This window comes from Salmo salar, chromosome ssa19 (genome assembly GCF_905237065.1).
Source record: "Salmo salar chromosome ssa19, Ssal_v3.1, whole genome shotgun sequence".
Taxonomy (NCBI): Eukaryota; Metazoa; Chordata; class Actinopteri; order Salmoniformes; family Salmonidae; genus Salmo; species Salmo salar.
The window spans coordinates 59,848,815-59,871,802 of NC_059460.1; the positions used below are offsets into that span (position 1 = coordinate 59,848,815).

General features: G+C 45.4%; 1 protein-coding gene across 1 annotated transcript; it reads right to left on the bottom strand.

Moving 5' to 3' along the window:
• Positions 1-358: 358 nt before the first annotated feature.
• On the bottom strand, positions 359-22,593 carry LOC106579158 (synaptic vesicle membrane protein VAT-1 homolog). Its single transcript, XM_014158764.2, has 6 exons — positions 21,915-22,593; positions 19,175-19,382; positions 16,316-16,486; positions 14,737-14,826; positions 14,078-14,319; positions 359-3,243 (listed from the first exon to the last, which is right to left on the bottom strand). Exons 1-6 carry the CDS (start codon positions 22,350-22,352, stop codon positions 3,052-3,054), a joined length of 1,341 nt encoding a protein of 446 aa, XP_014014239.1. The 5' UTR covers positions 22,353-22,593; the 3' UTR covers positions 359-3,051.
• Between the last annotated feature and the right edge of the window lie 395 nt (positions 22,594-22,988).

Sequence of the window (22,988 nt, forward strand, 5' to 3'; positions counted from 1 at the left end):
ATGTCATTTGATTCTCTTTTTCAGCTAGAGTTCCACTTTAAAATCTGAGTTGTTTGGGGTGACACTTGGATTATACCAGTCTACTGGTCAGAAAAAAAGTACCTACAAATCTACCACAAACAGAGCAAACCAAAAAGATCCCCAAAGAATGCTTACACTGATTCGGTCATGGTCTCCACAGCTCCAGTATTGCGTTTATACAGAATAATCCAAGTACTGTGTGTAGTACTGTTACTGAAGTGCAAGGAGAGCAATTGGTCTGTGTTTGAGATTGTCCAGAATCCCAAGCAGCATACTGTTTATAGGACAGCTCAGGGCGTGAAAGCACAAAGAAATAGGTGTAGCCTAGATAAGCCAGTTTGTCATTTTGGAATGCAATTTATTCATTTCAGAAAACATGTACAGTACAATACAGGTAAGGCATAGGGCAAAACGTCAGAAAAGCGTCACCAGTTCATGTGGACAGCGTCATAGAAAGTGGTGAAAACACAGATTCAAGCACTGCAGAGAATTTCAATCAAAGACTTCAAATACATCAAGGAAGTGTATGATAACATAAACAAACCACTTGTAAAGTTAGTAGTGTCATATTAAGTGCTTGGGTACGTCTGCAGGTGCTTTTGGATGAAGCAAAAATAGGCAAACAAATATGGGGATTTGAGCAACAAAAGCATTACCACAACAAACCGCTGGCTCTGAACAATGCAAATCAACGTTCAGTATGATTCAGGTTTCAGAATGGGTGGAAACACCTGCAGGGTCATAAGGACTCTGGGGGGAAAATGAATCAGATACTCAGATTCCCAGTCCCAATTCCTTCCAGAAAATCCCAGCCATGTCTTAGCTCATACCTCATTCATTCTAATGCCAGGAAAGAAGGAAAACTACACAAACCCAACCTTTCCATTTTCACTTCTGACAGAGGGGAAAAATTGCAAATGGTAAAACAAACACTAATCATAAACACATTCCTAAACAAAAGTTACATTTCATTTGACTTGTTTAACATGAAAATAAAGAGATGGGAATGCTCTCCGGAGAGGGAGAGAGAGAGAGAGAGAGAGAGAGAGAGAGAGAGAGAGAGAGTGGAGAGTAGGAGTGGAATGTGTGTGGTGGCGTGGTTTTGGACGGGGAGAAGAGTAGCTTCCTTTCTCTGCTGCGTCGGGTTACCGCCACAGCTGGAAAAAACATCTGCTTCCTCTTATATTAACCATTTGGAGTTTTGAAAGCAGAGTGGAATTTAGAGCCTCATTTAGTCAGAACAGAACAGAATTAGAGGGGGAGATACAGTAGAAAGAATGGTCATGGGAATCGAACCCCAGTCTCCAGGTTCGGTATACATCTGCAAGCAGCTGGGTGTGTCAACACTTAGACCATGAGCTCGGCAAGACCATTTGGAATCATTCATGAAAGCCATAAGATACAATGATATGAAATGGGACACAGTGAGAATTCACCATGAAAACACACAAAAAAAATTGAAATTCCCTAATACAAATTCTGCAAATCAAGTGTTCTATTTGCGTGTGTCATATGATATTTTGGCCACAGATAATAGCGAATGATATAGGCCTATTCGCTGCAGATCATCGTAGAATACAACATCATGGCACCAACGAGGAAGTGTCCAGAGAGCAAGCACTATAGTTGATGCAAAAGTCAAGTGTGTTCCCACGTTCTCCTGTTTCTTAAGTCAGAGCAACTTGACTGGTCTGGAGGAAGGCTGGGGCAATCCTTGAGAATACACAGTTACAAACTGGGATTGTTTATATGCTTAATATAAAAAGTATATTAAGTATATAATAAGTATATTCCTATTATACTTTTCATACTGAAGAGGCACTGTTCAACATTGAGAGCCGTGCGACGATAATCACAAATCGAAAGCAGAGTGTTGACAAGAAAAGCTTGTGCCAAACTTTTTTTTTTATCACAAGGTCACCGGGACATTGTTTAATCAAGAACAATTCAAACAGTTTGACAAGGTAAAGGAAGGCCCTGTTTTTCATTATTTTTGTGATATATGGGCAAAGGGGAAAGTTGGTGTTTAATTTGGCACACTAGGTCAGGAAAAAGCAACAATCCATCTAACAAACTACACTTAAATACTGGTCTCATTGTATTCTCAAAGTGGCCACGAAGTCAGCGACAATTTACATATTGAAATATGACATTAAGACATTGAAAGAGAATTTTGGCAAAACACAATTCAAACAACATCAAACCATATATCACTCAGAAACGCTCACACACACACACACACACACACACATACACTTTCCATAATTCACTAATGCAAAATACTAACACATTTTTGTTTAAAAGCTGGACCTCCAATTCATATAACAATACGGTATCTGCCTGCTGAATCAAGAAGAGCATGCAATTCAACTTGTAGGGAGACAAATTACAGTATTGGTGACTCATGAAGTGTTGCTAATGGGGCACTTTTTCCTTTGAAACATAAGACCTTGGAACATTACTGGAAACATAGCAACTTGTCTGAGAAGCTATTTTACAAACAACATGACTAAGTCACTAGTGTCAGTAGAACAAGGCCACCATACACATTTGCCCCTAAGCGCAGTTCTAAGTTCAGCTTATCCTAGTCTTATTAAACTGAGACTCAGCGATGTGCCGTTGTCACAAGTAGCAAGGTAAGCCAACGATATTGCAGATGAGCACGCTGCAAGACGATGCACTCACACAGAGCACCTGTGCATGTGCATGGTTTACACTTCCGTCTCCTACGTCAGTATAGCTGTTTGACAACAACTGCGTAGAAACCAGCCGCGCCTTGTGCTCATTGTTGTTGCTGAAGTCGGTCTGATACGGCTGTTTATTTTGTGTTTCGCAGAATCTACCTTTTGACCAAAAGGAGGTAAAAAAAAAAGAGATCTTAGATCAGCACTTAGGGGCAACTTCACCTCACACGTATAAACAGATAGAAACACTGAGGCAATGGTCGATTTCTGAGACATGGACTGAGGAGTAGAGAAGGCCAATGTTGAAGTGCTCAAGTCTACTGCTCACATACATACTCTCCCTTTCTCAATTCTCCTCTCTCTTGACCTCTTCTGTGCTGGTCTCCATCTTATTCTCATCCTTTTCCTCCTCTTTCTTGTCTGTCTCTGCTGGCACAGGGTTGGACTCGGGCTTTTCCTCCTCTTTCTTCGGCTCTGGGAGCAGAATCACCTTGCCGATGTTGTTGCGCTCGTGCATACGCCTCATCGCGTCACCCACCTGATGGAGGGACAGAAAAGAGAGATGGCAGGCAGACAGAAAGGTTGAAATACAGATCGACAAACCAACCAACTGAAAGAGGGAGAGAGAGAGGGAGAGAGAGAGGGGGAGAGAGAGAGGGGGAGAGGGATAGAGAGATAGAGAGATGCTCTTCTTTTTTAGCTCCTGTGCAAAAGTTGGATGTTCAGGATCCAGTTTATTTCCCATTTGTAATAAACACATTGGAAATCTGCATCAAACCCTCTCCTTTTACCAAGCTCAGATAATGACATCTTCTCTGTCCGTCATATGAATACTGAAAGGGTTTGTCCCTATTTAATTGGGACTGCACACACACAAGTGCCTCTCTGACTCCACTGCCCCTGCTCTCTCCGCTCACCACCCACCCCACCCCACGGCAACTCAAACAAAGCTTCCCCTAACAACCGACGCCACGGCAACCACGGCCGGTCACCTAGCAACTGCCGGCATCAGACCCATATCAGCCGAGGGGGGGCTGAGAATTGCAGTGAGTCTGACACGTCAGACAGTGTAAACAGGAAGGGGAGGGAGGGAGGAAGGCTAGCAAAGAGCTAATATCCGTGGGGAGACTGCTGTCAAAACAGTTTCAATGAATGTCAAATATTGATTTAATTATTATTATTAATATGCAAGGAACTATTGGAAATGTCATGAAAATGTCACACAGAAAATGAGCCTAGCTTCTACTGGATTAGTTGTAACAACAGTATGTAGCATCACACGTAGTACAAGTGGCGAGTCTGTTAGTCTGACGTAAATAGGCTACATGCCAGTTGCAATAGACACAAAGTTTCATAGGAAGGTTAGATTAAATATTAAATTCATTCTACCAATCCTATGACTATTCCATTCATTCACTCCTTTCAAAAGGAGTCGGATACGATACCGGCTTCCAGGCAGTCGCATAGCAACAAGAGGTCTAGCTATACACCAGTCATATTTCCTGTCACACGGAGGCACCCTCTAATCAATCTAACCTTTGACGCCAAGCCTTCTGACCAATCAGAAGGGGGTCAAGTGGATAGGAGCGGGGAGAGAGACGTTTCCCATCCTCTCTGGAAAGGCTCTCAACCATCACAATGGAAACCACTGGGGTGGCGAATACTAAGTAAACAAATCAGTCGGTCTATAATGAAATTGTTGTAACACCTCTTTGTAAACAGAATTGGGATTTGAAAAGACCCCCACCTCTTCCTCCCTCCCCCCTCCTTCATACCCTCTCTGCCTCCCACACAGTCTGTCGATGTCCAACCCTGTTGAGCAGACATATTATCAGACATTACTAAAGAAGCAGGAGAGCTAGGTGTAAACATAGCCTTTCAAGGCAGTGGAAGGAGGAGTGCAAGCCTCTGGAGGGGATTATATGAAAGCAATACATAAATATTTGAATCGCCACCAGGGGGCAGCTGGAAGCAGTGTTTGTATACAATGCAGTACCTTACCTACATTGTACCTTAGACTGCAGGTCCACTGGGCACCAGTTCAGGTAGATTATGTAGGCTACATGCAGGCGAATTCGTATGTGGATGATAATAAATTGACATATTTGTAGGGTCTAAGATGTATTTTTCGTTAGGGAAAATAAATTGTTTTATTATATGTTCAAGGCAAGCAATAGGCACAATAAATGATTGGTGGCCTCAGTGCCTGTGTGGTCCAGCGGTTACAACCGTAACAGTTTAGCAATGGAGGAAAGTTTATCGTTCTACAGTAGGACCTACACCTGTCAATCAACTGATGGCCCAAAACAGCTATCAACTCAGCCAGGGAAACACAGACAGTAGCCTATTATCGGTTTTCACACTATTCATCATGTGAAAATGGATAGGCTAACGGGTAGCCTACAGAATGTATTGGAATATAATCAAATAACAAGGGGTTTATTGCAACCATCAATGGCACTAGATTATCGCCAGCTGATGCCTCGTTAAACCATCAATACCCGCTAAATTCATACGCACAGCTGATCTCATTACCGCTCCGTAAAACATTATGTTCCTTGTTGCCTTAGTCCTGCTTGCAACCAAAGTCTTTCAAGATATGTTCGCCCTCTGGTTGATATTATCATCGGAACAACTTGATTTATTGATTGGCAAGCATTACGTATTGTAGAAATAAAGTATTTACTTGTTTACGTTGGCAAATCTACTGTGGCAATTATCCAACACTTTGTATGAATGGAAACTAATGTTGGTGTAACCTACTGTTATTATTTAATTTGTTCCAATTTATGTTATCCATTAAATATAACTCTTTCAAATAAAATTATTTGGTATGGTCATTTCTTTTCAAGGTCGGGGGTAAAATATCCTTGGACTTTCTATAATTATTTGAAATGTGTAAGTAACTAAACCAAGCCAATCTGGGAAGTAGTTATTTGTGCCAGAAGGGTGTGGACCGGAATCGAACACATACTGACAGCTACCCTAATCCCTAGAACACCCCAGGCCACGATTGAAATCAATTTTGACAGTTCATTCGTAACCTTAGGTTCGCTAGAAACCTTAAGATGTCCTCTTTTTCGATAATATATATCCGAAATGCATTTACAACTTCACACTTGTCGTAGTGGAGTGTATGTCGTAGTGGAGATCAATATATATATTGTGTTACTAAGCTATATACGCCGACGGTTGTTGATGTGTATGGCTGCATTTCAGATACATTTTTGTACACTTGAATGTCGCAGTAGTATGATATATATAGGCTTACAGTAGCAGTAGGACATTTATTAATATTCATTCTGGTGCGTTTAGCATTTGAGCGAGCGAGCGAGGGAGGATGATTTTGATAGCTGGCACTGGCCCGAATGACTCGATTTCCCCCGCATGGAGAGAAAGAGAAATGCAGATTTCCAGTGAATGTATCTAAATCACGAGGCTCATTTGAATTTCCTGATGTGCAGGAAAATGTACCACATTTTCGAATGGAGGAGCCCCCGAGCCACAAATATATACTATATCCGTTATTGATGTCACTTGTTAAATCCACTTCTATCAGTGTAGGTGAAGAGCAGGAGACAGGTTAAAGAATGAATTTTAAGCCTTGAGACAATTGAGACATGGATTGTGTATGTGTGCCATTCAGAGGGTGAATGGGCAAGACAGGTGCCAGGTGAAACTGTTTGTGTCAAGAACTGCAATGCTGCTGGGTTTTTCACACTCAACAGTTTCCCGTGTGTATCAAGAATGGTCCACCATCCAAACGACATCCAGCCCACTTGACACAACTGTGGGAAGCATTGGAGTCAACATGGGGAAGCATGCCACCCTGTGGAACGCTTTCAACAACTTGTAGAGTCCATGTCCTGACAAATTGAGGCTGTTCTGAGGGCAAAAAGGGAGGGGTGCAACTCAATATTAGGAAGGTGTTCTTATTAATGCTTTGTAGACTCAGTTGAAGTCGGAAGTTTACATACAGCTTAGCCAAATACATTTAAAATCAGTTTTTCAATTCCTGACATTTAATCCTAGTAGAAATTCCCTGTCTTAGGTCAGTTAGGATCACCAATTTATTTTAAGAATGTGAAATGTCAGAATAATAGCAGAGAGAATTATTTATTTCAGCTTTTATTTCTTTCATCACATTCCCAGTGGGTCAGAAGTTTACATAGACTCAATTAGTATTTGGTAGTATTGCCTTTAAATTGTTTAACTTTGGTCAAACGTTTCGGGTAGCCTTCCACAACCTTCCCACAATAAGTTGGGTGAATTTTGGCCCATTCCTCCTGAAAGAGCTGGTGTAACTGAGTCAGGTTTGTAGGCCTCCTTGCTCGCACACGCTTTTTCAGTTCTACCCACACATTTTCTATAGGATTGAGGTCAGGGCTTTGTGATGGCTACTCCAATACCTTGACTTTGTTGTCCTTAAGCCATTTTGCCACAACTTTGGAAGTATGCTTGGGGTCATTGTCCATTTGAAAGACCCATTTGCGACCAAGCTTTAACTTCCTGACTGATGTCTTGAGATGTTGCTTCAATATGTCCACGTAATTTTCCTCCCTCATGATGCCATCTATTTTGTGAAGTGCACCAGTCCCTCCTGCAGCAAAGCACAACATGATGCTGCCAACCCCGTGCTTCACGGTTGGGATGGTGTTCTTCGGCTTGCAAGCCTCCCCTTTTTCCTCCAAACAGGTCATCATGGCCAAACAGTTCTATTTTTGCTTCATCAGACCAGAGGACATTTCTCCAAAAAGTACGATCTTTGTTCCCATATTCCCATAGTCTGTTTTTTTTTATGCCAGTTTTGGAGCAGTGGCTTCTTCCTTGCTAAGCGGAGGGTCATGTCAGGATGAGCCTGCAGGAAGGGTACCACATGAGGGAGGAGGATGTCTTCCCTATAACGCACAGCATTGAGATTGCCTGCAATGACAACAAGCTCAGTCTGATGATGCTGTGACACACCGCCCCAGACCATGACGGACCCTCCACCTCCAAATCGATCCTGCTCCAGAGTACAGGCCTCGGTGTAACGCTCATTCCTTCAACGATAACACGATTCCGACCATCACCCCTGGTGAGTCAAAACCGCGACTCGTCAGTGAAGAGCACTTTTTGCCAGTCCTGTCTGGTCCAGCAACGGTGGGTTTGTGCCCATAGGCGACGTTGTTGCCGGTGATGTCTGGTGAAGACCTGCCTTACAACAGGCCTACAAGCCTTCAGTCCAGCCTCTCTCAGCCTATTGCGGACAGTCTGATTACTGATGGAGGGATTGTGCGTTCCTGGTGTAACTCGGGCAGTTGTTGTTGCCATCCTGTACCTGTCCCGCAGGTGTGATGTTCGGATGTACCGATCCTGTGCAGGTGTTGTTACACGTGGTTTGCCACTGCGAGGACGATCAGCTGTCCGTCCTGTCTCCCTGTAGTGCTGTCTTAGGCGTCTCACAGTACGGACATTGCAATTTATTGCCCTGGCCACATCTGCAGTCCTCCTGCCTCCTTGCAGCATGCCTAAGGCACGTTCACGCAGATGAGCAGGGACCCTGGGCATTTTTCTTTTGGTGTTTTTCAGAGTCAGTAGAAAGGCCTCGTTAGTGTCCTAAGTTTTCATAACTGTGACCTTAATTACCTACCGTCTTTAAGCTGTTAGTGTCTTAACGACCGTTCCACAGGTGCATGTTCATTAATTGTTTATGGTTCATTGAACAAGCATGGGAAACAGTGTTAAAACCCTTTACAATGAAGATCTGTGAAGTTATTTGGATTTTACGAATTATCTTTGAAAGACAGGGTCCTGAAAAAAGGCCGTTTCTTTTTATGCTGAGTTTTTATATATACAGTACCAGTCAAAAGTTTGGACACACTTACTCATTCAAGGGTTTTTCTTTATTTTTACTTTTTTCTACATTATAGAATAATAGTGAAGACATGGAACCATGTGGTAACGAAAAAAGTGTTAAGCAAATCAAAATATATTTTATATTTGAGATTCTTCAAAGTAGCCCACCCTTTGCCTTGATGACAGCTTTGCACACTCTTCAAATCAAATCAAATTTGAGTGTTTCGTCGATGTTTTTGCGGGTGTTGCGAAATTCTTGTGTTTCTAGCTCCAACAGTGCAGTAATATCTAACAATTTCACAACAATACACAAAATACACACAAATCTAAAGTAAAGGAATGGAATTAAGAATATATAAATATTTCGGCGAACAATGTCAGAGCGGCATAGACTAAGATACAGTAGAATAGGATAGAGTGTATACTTATGAGATGAGTAATGTAATGTTCCATTATTGAAGTGGCCAGTGATGATTTCAAGTCTATATAGGGCAGTAGCCTCTAATGTGCTAGTGATGGCTATTTAACAGTCTGGTTACCTTGAGATAGTAGCTATTTTTCAGTCTCTTGGTCACAGCTTTGATGCACCTGTACTGACATCACTTTCTGGATGATAGCGGGGCGATCAGGCAATGGCTCGGGTGGTTGTTGTCCTTGATGATCTTTTTGGCCTTCCTGTGACATCTGGTGCTGTAGGTGTCCTGGGGGGCAGGTAGTTTGCCCCCGGTGATGCGATGGGCAGACCGCACCACCCTCTGTCATAGGCGTCGAAAGGGACAGACCAAGGCGCAGCGGGTATAGTGCTCATCTTCTTTCTTTATTTTGATAAAGTGAACACTTAAACAAAAATACTAACAAACGACAGTTCCGTAAGGTACAAGACTATAACGGAAAACAACCACCCACAAAAACACAGGAAAAACAGGCTGCCTAGGTATGGCTTCCAATCAGAGACAACGAAAGACACCTGCCTCTGATTGGAAGCCATACCTGGCCACACATAGAAAAAGAAACATAGAAATAGAAAACTAGAACCAAAATCCCCTAGAACCAAACAACCCCAAAACACACAAAACAAACACGCCCTGCCACGCCCTGACCATACTACAATTACAAATGACCCCTTTACTGGTCAGGACGTGACAGTACCCCCCCCCAAAGGTGCAGACCCCGACTGCACCTCCAAAACAAAAAACCCCACAAAACCAACCCCAAACACAAAATACACACAAATCTAAAGTAAAGGAATGGAATTAAGAATATATAAATATTTCGGCGAACAATGTCAGAGCGGCATAGACTAAGGGAAGGGAGGGAAGGGAGGGGGGCCACCGTCAATGACGGTTCCTGTGCTACACCCCCCCTTCGCCAATCCTCCCACTACGGAGGTGGCTCTGGCTCTGGGTGTAGCTCCCGTTCCGAAGACGGCTCTGGCTCTGGGCGTAGCTCCCGTTCCGAAGACTCTGGGCTGAGAGGCGTCGCTGGAGGCCCCGGGCTGAGAGGCGTTGCTGGAGGCCCCGGGCTGAGAGGCGTCGCTGGAGGCTCCTGACTGGGGAGCGTCGCTGGAGGCTCCGGGCTGAGGAGCGTCGCTGGAGGCTCCGGGCTGAGGAGTGTCGCTGGAGACTCTGGGCTGGGGAGCGTCGCTGGAGGCTCCTGGCTGAGGAGCGTCGCTGGAGGCTCCGGGCTGAGAGGCGTTGCTGGAGGCTTCTGACTAGGGAGCGTCGCTGGAGGCTCCGGGCTGAGGAGCGTCGCTGGAGGCTCCTGGCTATGGAGCGTCGCTGGAGGCTCCGGACTGAGGAGTGTCACTGGAGGCTCCCCTGTGTGGAGCTGGGACCGGTCTCCCCGGACTGGGAAGACTTACAGGAGACTGGGTGCGCAGAGCAGGCACGAGGCACACTGGGCCGTGGAGGCGCACTGGAGGTCTGGAGCTCAGGGCTGGCACACTCCGTCCTGGCTGGATGGTCCCTGTAGCCCGGAACAGGCGGAGCGCTGGCACAGGGTGAGCTGGGCTGTGCTGGGGGATGCCGTGTGTAGAGCAGGCACAGGATAAGCTGGGCCGAGGAGACGCACTGGCGGCCAGATGCGCTGAGCAGGGACACTCCTTCCTGGCTGAGTGCCAACTCTAGCACGGCAACGCTGCGGAGCCCGTACCGACCGCACCGGACTGTGCGTGCGGATGGGCGAGATAGTGCACATCACCCCGTAATGCATCGCTCGCCCCTCTGCACGCCTGCTCAGTCGTGCCCTCTCTGCCAGTACCTCCTTACGGAATCTCGCATCAAGCTCGGCGCTCGACTCCTTTCTCGGCTCCCGACTCCTTTCTCGGCTCCGGTTTGCTCCATGGCTCCCGCCGAATAGCCCGGGAAGTTAGGTCAGGGTTCCCCCTGACCTAGCAACACTCCCCTTATGCCCCCCCAAATATTTTTTGGGGCTGCCTCTCCAACTCCTGAATAGGAGGATACAACACCTCGTACCTCCGTCGTTCCCTCTTTGCTTCCTCCAGCTCCTCCTTCGATCGCTGGTACTCTCCAGCCTGGCTCCATGGACCCTTGCCATCGAGGATCTCCTTCCACATCCAGGACTCCAAATACTTCTCCTGCTGCACCTTCTTCCGCTGCTTGGTCCTTCTTTGGTGCGTGGTTCTGTCATATGCGTCGATGAATGGTGACCAAAACGCAGCAGGTAAAGTGCTCATCTTCTTTTATTATTTAATAAAATTGAACACTTAAACAACAATAACAAACCGACAATAAACAGTTCCGTAAGGTACAAGACTATAACAGAAAACAACCACCCACAAAAACACAGGAAAAACAGGCTGCCTAAGTATGGCTTCCAATCAGAGACAACGAAAGACACCTGCCTCTGATTGGAAGCCATACACACAAAACACACAAAACAAACAACCCCTGCACGCCCTGACCATACTACAATTACAAATGACCCCTTTACTGTTCAGGACGTGACACCCTCTGGAGAGCCCTGCGGTTACGGGAGGTGCAGTTGCCGTACAAGGCGGTGATACAGCCCGACAGGATGCTCTAAATTGTCCATCTGTAAAAGTTGGTGAGGGTTTTAGGTGCCAAGACACATTTCTTTATCCTCCTGAGGTTGAAGAGGCACTGTTGCGCCGCCTTCACCACACTGTCTGTGTGACTGTACCATTTCAGTTTGTCAGTGATGTGTACACTGAGGAACTTGAAGCTTTCCACCTTTTCCCCCACGGTCCCGTCGATGTGGATAGGGGGGTGCTCCCTCTGCTGTTTCCTGAAGTCCATGATCAGCTCTTTTGTTTTGTTGACGTTGGGCGAGAGGTTATTTTCCTGGCACCACACTCCCAGGGCCCTCACCTCCTCCCTGTAGGCTGTCTCGTCATTGTTGGTAATTAGGCCCATTACTGTTGTTTCGTTAGCAAACTTGATGATTGAGTTGGAGGCGTGCGTGGCCATGCATTCATGGGTGAACAGGGAATACAGAAGGAGGCTGAGCACGCATCCTTGTGGGGCCCCAGAGTTAAGGATCAGCGAAGTGGAGGTGTTGTTTCCTACCTTCACCACCCGGGGGTTGGCCCGTCAGGAAGTCCAGGACCCAGTTGCACAGGGCGGGGTTCAGATCCAGGGCCTCGAGCTTAATGATAAGCTTGGAGGGTACTATGGTGTTGAATGCTGAGCTATAGTTTGGGATGCTGAGATGGTTTGGGATGAGTTGGACTGCAGAGTGAAGGAAAAGCAGCCAACAAGTGCTCAGCATATGTGGAAACTCCTTCAAGACTGTTGGAAAAGCATTCCTCATGAAGCTGGTTGAAAGAATGCCAAGAGTGCGCAAAGCTGCCATCAAGGCAAAGGGTGGCTATTTTGAAGAATCTAAAATCTTAAATATATTTTGATTTGTTTAACACTTTTTTGGTTATGACATGATTCCATATGTGCTATTTCATAGTTTTAATGTCTTCACTATTATTCTACAATGTAGAAAATAGTATCAAACCAGCTTTATGAGGTAGTCACCTGGAATGCATTTCAATTAACCGGTGTGCTTTGTTAAAAGTTAATTTGTGGAATATCTTTCCTTCTTAATGCGTTTGAGGCAATCAGGTGTGTAGTGACAAGGTAGGGGTGGTATACAGACACCCTATTTGGTAAAAGACCAAGTCCATATTATGGCAAGAACAGCACAAATAAGCAAAGAGAAACGACAGTCCATCATTACCTTAAGACATTAAGGTCAGTCGATCTGGAAAATGTCAAGAACTTTGAAAGTTTCTTCAAGTGCAGTCACAAAAACTGTCAAGCGCTATGATGAAACTGGCTCTAATGAGGACCGCCACAGGAAAGGAAGACTCAGAGTTACCTCTGCTGCAGAGGATAAGTTCATTACAGTTACCAGCCTCAGAAATTGCAGCCCAAATAAATGCTTCACAGAGTTCAAGTAACAGACACATCTCAACATCAACTGTTCAGAGGAGACTGCGTAAAACAGGTCTTCATGGTTCAATTGCTGCAAAGAAACCACTACTAAAGGACAACAATAAGAAGAAGACACTTGCTTGGGCCAAGAAACACAAGCAATGGACATTAGACTGGTGGAAATCTATCCTTTTATCTGGTGAGTCCAAATTTGAGATTTTTGGTTCCAACCGCTGTGTCTTTGTGAGACGCGGAGTAGGTGAACGGATGATCTCTGTATGTGTGGTTCCCACCGTGAATCATTGAGGAGGAGGTGTGATGGTGTGGGGGTGCTTTGCTGGAGACACTGTCTGTGATTTATTTAGAATTCAAGGCACACTTAACCAGCATGGCTACCACAGCATTCTGCAGCAATACGCCATCCCATCTGGTATGCGCTTAGTCAGACTATCATTTGTTTTTCAACAGGACAATGACCCAAAACACACCCCCAGGCTGTGTAAGGGCTATTTGACCAAGGAGAGTGATGGAGTGCTGCATCAGATGACCTGGCCTCCACAATCACCCGACCTCAACCCAATTGAGATGGTTTGGGATGAGTTGAACCGCAGAGTGAAGGAAAAGCAGCCAACAAGTGCTCAGCATATGTGGGAACTCCTTCAAGACTGTTAGAAAAGCATTTCTCATGAAGCTGGTTGAGAGAATGCCAAGAGTGTGCAAAGCTGTCATCAATGCAAAGGGTGGCTACTTTGAAGAATCTAAAATATATTTTGATTTGTTTAACACTTGTTTGGTTACTACATGATTCCATTTGTGTTATTTCATAGTTTTGATGTCTTCACTATTATTCTACAATGTAGAAAATAGTATTGGCATTCTCTCAACCAGCTTCATATGGTAAACTTGAATGAGTAGGTGTGTCCAAACTTTTGACTGGTACTGTATACTGTATATAATGTATAGCCGCTGAGCTACTCATAGATATTCACTGCACCTGTGTATAGACACACACACACACACACACACACACACACACACACACACACACACACACACACACACACACACACACACACACACACACACACACACACACACACACACACACACACCCACACACACACCCACCTGTTCAAAGTGGTAGGTGGAGTCAATGCGGGGCTTGATCTTGCCCTGGGTATAGAGTTCCAGTAGGCGGGTCATGGTCTGGGTGATGAGCTCCTCCTCGTCACCCAGGTAGCCCAGATGGAAGCCACACACAGCCTTGTTGGCATGCATCAGCCTCAGGGTGTTGATGGTGAATTGGTTGTACCAGGTCTTGGCTACCGCCAATAGGTTCTTCTTCTGACCCGTCACACAGTTGGCTGCACCTGGGAAATGGAATCATGAAGTCAGGGACACATGGAGAGGACATTACCACCCTACCAACATGAAATGTGCATGTTAAAAACGTGTTGGAAATATAATAATTACACAACAACACATTTTACTGTAACACAAATTGAATTGTAACACTTAAAAAATGCAAACACTTGAAAAGCTAGCTTGGAATGCATTTTGTTCTCTCAATACATTTAAAATGTATTGGAAACAGGTTATCAAGTCATTTCACATACCACGGAACATGTTAGAATTGCAAATGGAATGTGTTAATCTTCCATCAAATATCCGGTAGGGAAGGGATGTAGTGGTACAGAAAAAAGTGGGTAAACACTGAGCGCCGGTTGAGATGACAGGAGGCGAGTAATGTAAACGCTAATACAAACAACGGTAATTTAGTCTCTTACCAAACACTATGAGGGTGCCCATGGGCTTCAGCAAACTAAAGGCCTTTTGGGTGTCTGAGCCTCCCAGAGGGTCCAGGACAACGTCCAATCCTGAGGGAAAGAGACAGAAATGCCATTGAAAACTGATTTGCTCGAATGGATCACTTAGTACTGATCAAGAGGCTTGACATACAGTTTACATCGTATGCAATGATACACTACATGACCAAAAGTGTGTAGACACCTGCTCGTCGAACATCTCATTCCAAAATCACGGGCATTGAAATGGATTTGGTCCCCTCTTTGCTGCTATAACAGCCTCCACTCTTCTGGGAAGGCTTTCCATTAGATGTTGGAACATTGCTGCGGGGACCTGCTTCCATTCAGCCACAAGAGCATTAGTAAGGTTGGGCACTGTTGTTGGGCGATTAGGCCTTGCTCGCAGTTGACATTCCAATTCAATCCAAAGCTGTTCGATGGGGTTGAGGTCAGGGATCTGTGCAGGCTAGTCAAGTTCTTCCACATCGATCTCGACGAAACATTTCTGTATGGACATCGCTTTGTGCACGGGGGCAATGTCATTCTGAAAGAGGAAAGGGCCTTCTCCAAACTGTTGCCACAAAGTTGGAAGCACAGAATCATCTAGAATGTCATTGTATCCTGTAGCGTTAAGATTTCCCTTCACTGGAACTAAGGGGCCTAGCCTGAACAATGAAAAACAGCCCCTGACCATTATACCTCCTCACTATGCAGTCAGGCAGGTAGCGTTCTCCTGACACCCACCAAACCCAGATTTGTCCGTCGGACTGCCAGATGGTGAAGCGTGATTGATCACTCCAGAGAATGCGTTTCCATTGCTCCAGAGTCCAATGGCAGCGAGCTTTACACCACTCCAGCCGACATTTAGCATTGCGCACGATGATTTTAGGCTTGTGTGCGGCTGCTCGGCCATGGAAACCCATTTGATGAAGCTCTCGACGGAACAGTTCTTGTGCTGAAGTTGCTTCCAGAGGTAGTTTGGAACCCGGTAGTGAGTGTTGCAACCAAGGACAGACGATCTTTGCACGCTTACGCGCTTTATCACTCTGCAGTCCCATTCTGTGAACTTGTGTGGCCTGCCACTTCATGGCTGAGCCGTTGTTGCTCCTAGACATTTCCACTTCACAATAACAGCATTACAGTTGACCGAGGCAGCTCTAGTAGGGCAGACATTTGACTGACTTATTGGAAAGGTGGTGTCCAATGACGGTGCCACGTTGAAAGTCACTGAGCTCTTCAGTAAGGCCATTCTACTGTCAATGTTTGCATGGCTGTGTGCTCGATTTTATACACCTGTCAGCAACGGGTGTGGCTGAAATAGCCAAATCCACTAATTTGAAGGGGTGTCCACATACTTTTGTATATATAGTGTAATACTTCCAAGAGGAGATGACAAAGGCACCTATCAGTGATGCTGATGATACCGCCCTTTAGCCTGGTCCCAGATCTATTTGCGTTGTCTTGCCAACTCCTATGGTGATTGTCACACCAATAACCATAGGAGTTGGCAAGACAGTACAAACAGATCTTGGACCAGGCTACATGTCCAATTCATCCTTACCCTTGGGGCTGATTTTACGGATCTCCTCGGCGTAATCTCGTGTACGGTAGTCGATGGGGTGGGTGACCCCCCCCTGGCTGATGGTCTCGTGCTTGCTGGCCGACGCAGTGCCAAACACGGTCACGTCCTCCAGCAACTGACAGAGCTGGGTGGCAGCGATGCCCACACCACCTACAGTAGAGGGACATAAGGGGACAAGACACAGAGAGAGGCACGAGGGGCGCATAGCATGAGAGATACTGTGGGTAACATGGATGCAGGAGAATTGTGACAGAGGTGATTCCTGAAGAAGGTGATTCGTGATGGAGGAGAAATTTAATGGAGTGGAGACGGGATAACGGAGAAGAGACGGGATTGGAATATGATAGAAGTGAAATTGAATGGAGAAGAGACGGGATGACAATATGATAGAAGTGAAATTTAATGGAGGAGAGACGTGATGGAGACTTTGAGAGTTTGATTGAGCCAGCAGGTTTGGCATTTTTGGGACTTAAAATCAAAATCAAATTTTATTGGTCGCAAACACATATTTAGCTTTCCATTGGTTCCATTTTGCTAGGCAAGCTGAATCAAGCTCAAATATAGCAGAAAGACTTCAAATACTATTTGAACCCAGATGTGGTGATTGGTGCCACGTACAAAAAAAGCCTCACTTGCAGTATTCTAGACATACTGCTGTGTCACAGCTCTAAAAGCTTTTAGCAAACCTTGAAATTCTGTTTATCTGACACACTCTCCCCTTCATAGTGGTAAGGTGAGTCAACGACACATCTGCCACGCTGATTCCCAACACAGGGGCCCCTCAGGGGTGCGTGCTTAGCCCCCTCCTGTACTCCCTGTTCACCCACAACTGCATGGCCAAGCACGACTCCAGCACCATCCTTAAGTTTGCCGATGACACAACGGTGGTAGGCCTGATCACCGACAACGATGAGACAGCCTACAGGGAAGAGGTCAGAGACCTGGCAGTGTGGTGCCAGGATAATAACCTCTCCCTCAACGTGACCAAGACAAAGGAGATGATCGTGGACTACAGGAAAAGGAGGGCCGAGCCCGCACCCATTCACACTGAAGGCACTGTAGTGGAGCAGGTTGAGAGCTTCAAATTACTTGGTATCCACATCACCAACAAACTATCATGGTCCAAACACACCAAGACAGTCATGAAAAGGGGAACGACAATGCCTATTCCCCCTCAGGAGACTGAAAAGATTTGGCATGGGTCCTCAGATCCTGAAAAAGTTCTGCACCATCGACAGCTGCACCATCGAGAGCATCCTGACTGGTTGCTTCACCAGTATTGCAACTGCTCGGCATCCGACCGCAAGGCGATACAGAGGGTAGTGCGTACTGCCAAGTACATCACCGGGGCCAAGCTTCCTGCCATCCAGGACCTCTATACCAGGCGGTGTCAGATGAAGGCCCTAAAAATTGTCAAAGACTCCAGCCACCCTAGTCATAGACTCATCTCCCTGCTACCGCACTGCAAACGGTATCGGCGCACCAACTCTAGGTCCAAAAGGCTCCTTAACAGCTTCTACCCCCAAGGCACCCAGACTAATTGCATTGACCCCCCCCCCTTTTTTTTTACGCTACTGCTACTCGCTGTTTATTATCTATGCATAGTCGCTTTACCCCTACCTATAGTACATGTACATATTACTTCAATTACCTCAACTAACCTGTACCCCGCACATTTACTCGGTACTGGTACCCCCTGTATATAGGCTCGTTATTGCTCTTTTATTGTATTACATTTAAGGGCTTGTAAGTTAGCATTTTACAGTAAGGTCTACACGGCGCATGTGACAAATATAATTGTATTTTATTTGATAGTGGATACTCAAAACACAACCCACTGGGCACAGACAGCAATTCAATATCTTTTCCACGTTGGTTGTAGCGTGCCCTTTCCACCACCACCGCCAGCTACTGCGCTCATAAAAATATGTCTGACACACCCCCGGACCTATAGCGTTACCGCCAGCACTAAGATTTACCATTGCGCTAAGTTTGATAAAATAGAGCCCCTACTTTGTGTCTGTGTGTTCAAAAAAGGTAGAGCCCAATTTGTAGGAAGAAAACAGAAACCGTTAGTGGAGCGCGAATGTTACTCACATAACCGCGGTTCTATAAACCAAGCATTTGTATTTTTTTGGGGGGGGGGTTCTCTCGCGTCCTCATTTTCAAATCAGGTGACCCCACATGGGGCCCATGACCACTAGTTTAGGAAACGCTGCGGTACAGTATAAACCAAACCCTACTTATCTTATTCATCTTTGTTTTGTTTTTTCAAGGCCATGAAGCTAAAAAATCCACGTGAAACGTCGAGTGTTACCAAAGCAACAGGATGATAACGATCTATGTTGTCTGTTGGCTAAGGTGCTGCATGTCGTACAGTGTTATCCTCAGAGGTAAGAGGTGGCGTTGCCATGGAAATGGAGGCATATTGTTCCAGGGTAAAAGGACAGGGGAGTTACTACAGACTTGTATGTCCACCTACGCTATATACTGTGCAGTCTCCCATTCTAAGGTCAAGGAAAGTATGTCAAAGCCATGACTTAGGCCTAGTCAGTGGTGCAGATGAATGGCTGTTATACAGTACTACCGTGGTTGCGAGGGGACATTCTGGGGCTGTGGAATGTGTTTGTGTGTGTGTGGTGGGGAAAGGGGTATACTTTTATAGTATGTGTGTGTATGTGACATGTGTGTGCTACTCGATGTATAATCAGTCACATTCCGGTAAGTAAACATGAGCGTTTGTGTATGTTTGTAAGAATGTGTGTGTATGTGTACTTGTGTGACTGTGTATGTGTGTGCACCCTTGTAGATGTGTGTGTGTGTCCACCACTACTGTACCTGCTGCCATGTGGATGAGGATGCTCTGTCCGGCTCTGACGTTGGCCATCTCAAAAAGCATAATGTAGGCCGTCAGGTAGTTGATGGGGAGGGCCGCCGCTTCCTCGAAGCTCATTGACTCAGGCATGATGAATGTTTGGCTAGCAGGCACAACCACCACCTCCTGCCACAGACCGTGACGACTCAACACCAACACACGGTCACCCACCTGTGAGAGAGACATTTCACATGGGTCATAAGTCACAACACACTTAAACACTGTGATAATCCTAACAACTATTTGTTGAGTGGCAACGTTTTTTGGATGAAAATAATATTGTGGTGGTTGCCAACTGGAAGTTGCTTTCTACGGTCCATGTGAATATTATGAACGAGAGGAGGAGATGTCTTTATTGAGATGCACTCCTGCAATAGTTGAATCTCCTATGTCAGGAGAGCACTGCTGACTTACTTGCCTGGGGCCAGATCAATTGTTGCGGTCTTACCCGACTCCTACGGTCATTGTCTAACTGATCTGGGACCAGGCAAGCCGTAGACTTTTTATTTGTGTTTCGAAAGAGGCCAAAAGGCGGAAGACGCAGGAAAGTCGCCCAATCGGTCTCTGAATATTATAACATTTCCTGTATGTAATTCCTCGAGATGTGCTGGTTGCTTCTCTTCCTGCTCCACACAAACACATGACAATAAAGTACTCATGACTCACAGATCACATTGCCACATTGAATTTTATGCAGTCAATGACCTCAAAGTCTGCACAAAGGGTGCATGACCAACTGAGACCTAAGAGAACCTGTATGAAACTTCTATTTGAAAATATACCATTGTTGAGGAATATTCTGTGGAAGTGGTGGTTGAGTATTTCAAAGAACCAGTCAATAACACATACCAGGAAAGAATGAATAAAAAAGAAAAACAAGAGAACACGGAAAAAAACAAACGCCACTGAGGAAAAGGTTCAAATGTGGGTGGGGCTTTATGCTCCAAAAGTGAATATGTTAACTGTTGACATCATTTGATCACTGACCAATCTGATCACATCTGTCTGGTCTTTTTAGGATGGGCCAAGAGGATTCAACAAGGCTGAAGATTTTAAAACAGGGTCGTATTAACAGATGAACAGATGAAAACTGACTGTAACAGAGAGGGACTAATTGGATTTGTCCAGTAAGAAGCGCTCATTTCTGTTTTTTCATTGCAAAACGTTTTAAAACATTGCAATGCTTGCCCTGATGAATACGACCCAAATCTGGTGTCTGTTTCAGCCCGGAAAATATCCCATGTGACCTCATCCGAAACAGCCACGCCCTCAGTTCACCTCTGGATAGCTTCACTGATTGGGCCAAAGCGTCCGTTCGGAGAACAAACGTTGATAAAACAGTGAGTTGTTGAGACCATGTTGTCCAAAAGACACAAACCTTGCTCAGCATAAACAGAAACAGGAACAGGTCCAAGCCTCGGCTACTCCCAAAACAGACTCTAAAGGCAGCAGTTGGGTCCTGCCTTTTTATTGTCCACGGATCGTGCAGCACTCTGACTCGAGGCTGTTGTTGTTGGTGGTGGTTAGGTGTCTTGGAACTAGAAGCACAAGCATTTCGCTACACTCGCATTAACATCTGCTAACCATGTGTTTGTGTCCAATACCATTTGATTTGATTTGTGGCCAATTGTGCAGAAAGAATGTGCTGTCCTTCTATAGGATTCTTCTAGCCATTTGTTCGGGGGAAGGGAGGGTGGAAAGGGGTGTGGCAAGGGGAGGAGAAGAAAATGAAGGGGGAGGAGAAGGAAATATCAAATGTAACTGACCATGTTTGTGGAACAGTGAAGGGTTATGATGTACTTTACACACAGTACTGACTATATGGGTCTGACAGACAGACAGACTCACACATAGGCTCACCTTGCACATCAGCAAACAATTGCACACAAACAGGGGGCCAAAACACACACACGCACACACACACCAAGGGAAATATTGCTGATATCAAAATATTATATCAGAGCCCTTTATCAAATAGATTGGGTCATGTCATTGCAGTGTTACACCCACATCAGTTGACAGCCCTTGGGGGAATTCTCATTTCACATCTCATCCCACTTTGGATATTCACAGTCTGGAAGTATCAGAGAGGGAACAAATGGAGACAGGGGAGAACCAAAGCTCTTAGCCCCAACCTCTGATGATCACTTCTCAACAGGTTCTTGGAGGAGTTATGACAAATCGAGCTAGAGAGCAGGAAGGCACGTCACCTGACCACAGGATATGTGACTTTCATTGGGAAGACAGAATACGCTCACTGCTATTATAGTAGCCCAATATTTGCTACTAAAATCAAGACAATAATGCGGCCAAGGATGAAAACAACTAAAATGTTTATTATCTTGTAATAACGCTGTCATACAGACACACAATGTTGTTTCAACCTTGTGACTGCATGAATAACTAACAAAATGATATGAAGGCAGAAAGGAAGATATTAAAGAGATAAATCACGTAAAAGGAGCGCCCAAAACAGTGCTGTCATACTGTACTGTTAACCATGATTTTGTGCACGGCTCCTCAATAAAATATTATAGCCTATATAACGGTTCTGTGCCTGGACAAAAAGGGCCACGTTTGATGTATTGATTGGGCGGGCCTCGCCCATGAATTTGATTTGAATCGAAATGATGAGCAATAGGCTACCATAAAGAAAGGGAGAAAAGGCTTGAAAGAAACATGATGCTAGGTTTTTAGACTCACTTTTCTATCCGTCACCTCTTCCCCTATGGCTTCAATCACGCCCGAGCATTCCATCCCGGGCGTGACGGGCGGCGACGGCAGCAGCTCATACAACCCCTGTCTCCCCAACAACTCGGCGAAGTTCAGACCACACGCCTTGACCCGCACCAGCACCTCTGCGCTTTTCAGGCTCGGCTTTCCCTTTTTCATCTGGAGCTTCACTTTGTCATAGCCTCCATAGCCCGTTAGGAACAAAGCACGGTAGCTGAAAACTTCCTCCTCGGGCGCCACGGGCGCTTTGTCGGGGGTCGCCGCCGCAGGCTCGTCTGCTGGCTCTTCCGCGGGGGATGGCTCACCCTCTTGGGCTTCCTCCGATGGAGGTTCCTCAGTAGGTGGGTTCTCTGTCTTCTCCTCTGCGGGTTCTTGCTGCTGTCGTGCCGGTGCCTCTTCGCCAGACATGATCGGAATCACAAAAATAGCCTATTTTCTTTTTTGATAGTTCTGTTTCTCAGGTTTCCCTGATTGCCTAAAAAAAACACCTTCCAGAAGTTGCAGTAAAATTGTATTTTTTTCGTAAACTAGCCTATTACAAGTCCACAATTCCACTGTAAAAATATAGATAGCCTATTACAACAGGTAATACCAGGAGGTGATTTTGGTGCGTGCACCCTAGCCAGGAAAGTGACAGATATTCTACTTGGCAACGGAGAGCAGTGCGCAGTCAGACGGGATGTGGCCACCGTTAAAGAGCGGAAAGTGGATTTTTAGTCAGAGGAGGGGAGCTAAAGCAAGAGGTCGGCGGAGCTCGCTTAGCAACAGGTGGCGTTGCCATCAAGGTGCATGGGGCATACAGGCCTATGTTAACAGTGATATAGAAAGGATGATGACCAAAATATAGCCTAGAGATAGGTATGCATTGGAAAACAAGAAGACCAATTTTCAAAAAGCTTAAACATTTTGGTCTAGTTTTGCAATCTATTATTGATCTCCAAGACATTCTCTGGAAACAACAATAGGCCTAATGCAGCAACAGGGGCAAGTTTTAAATGACATTGTGTAAAATGACTATTAGACCCAGTGTGGAAGCATTGGCAT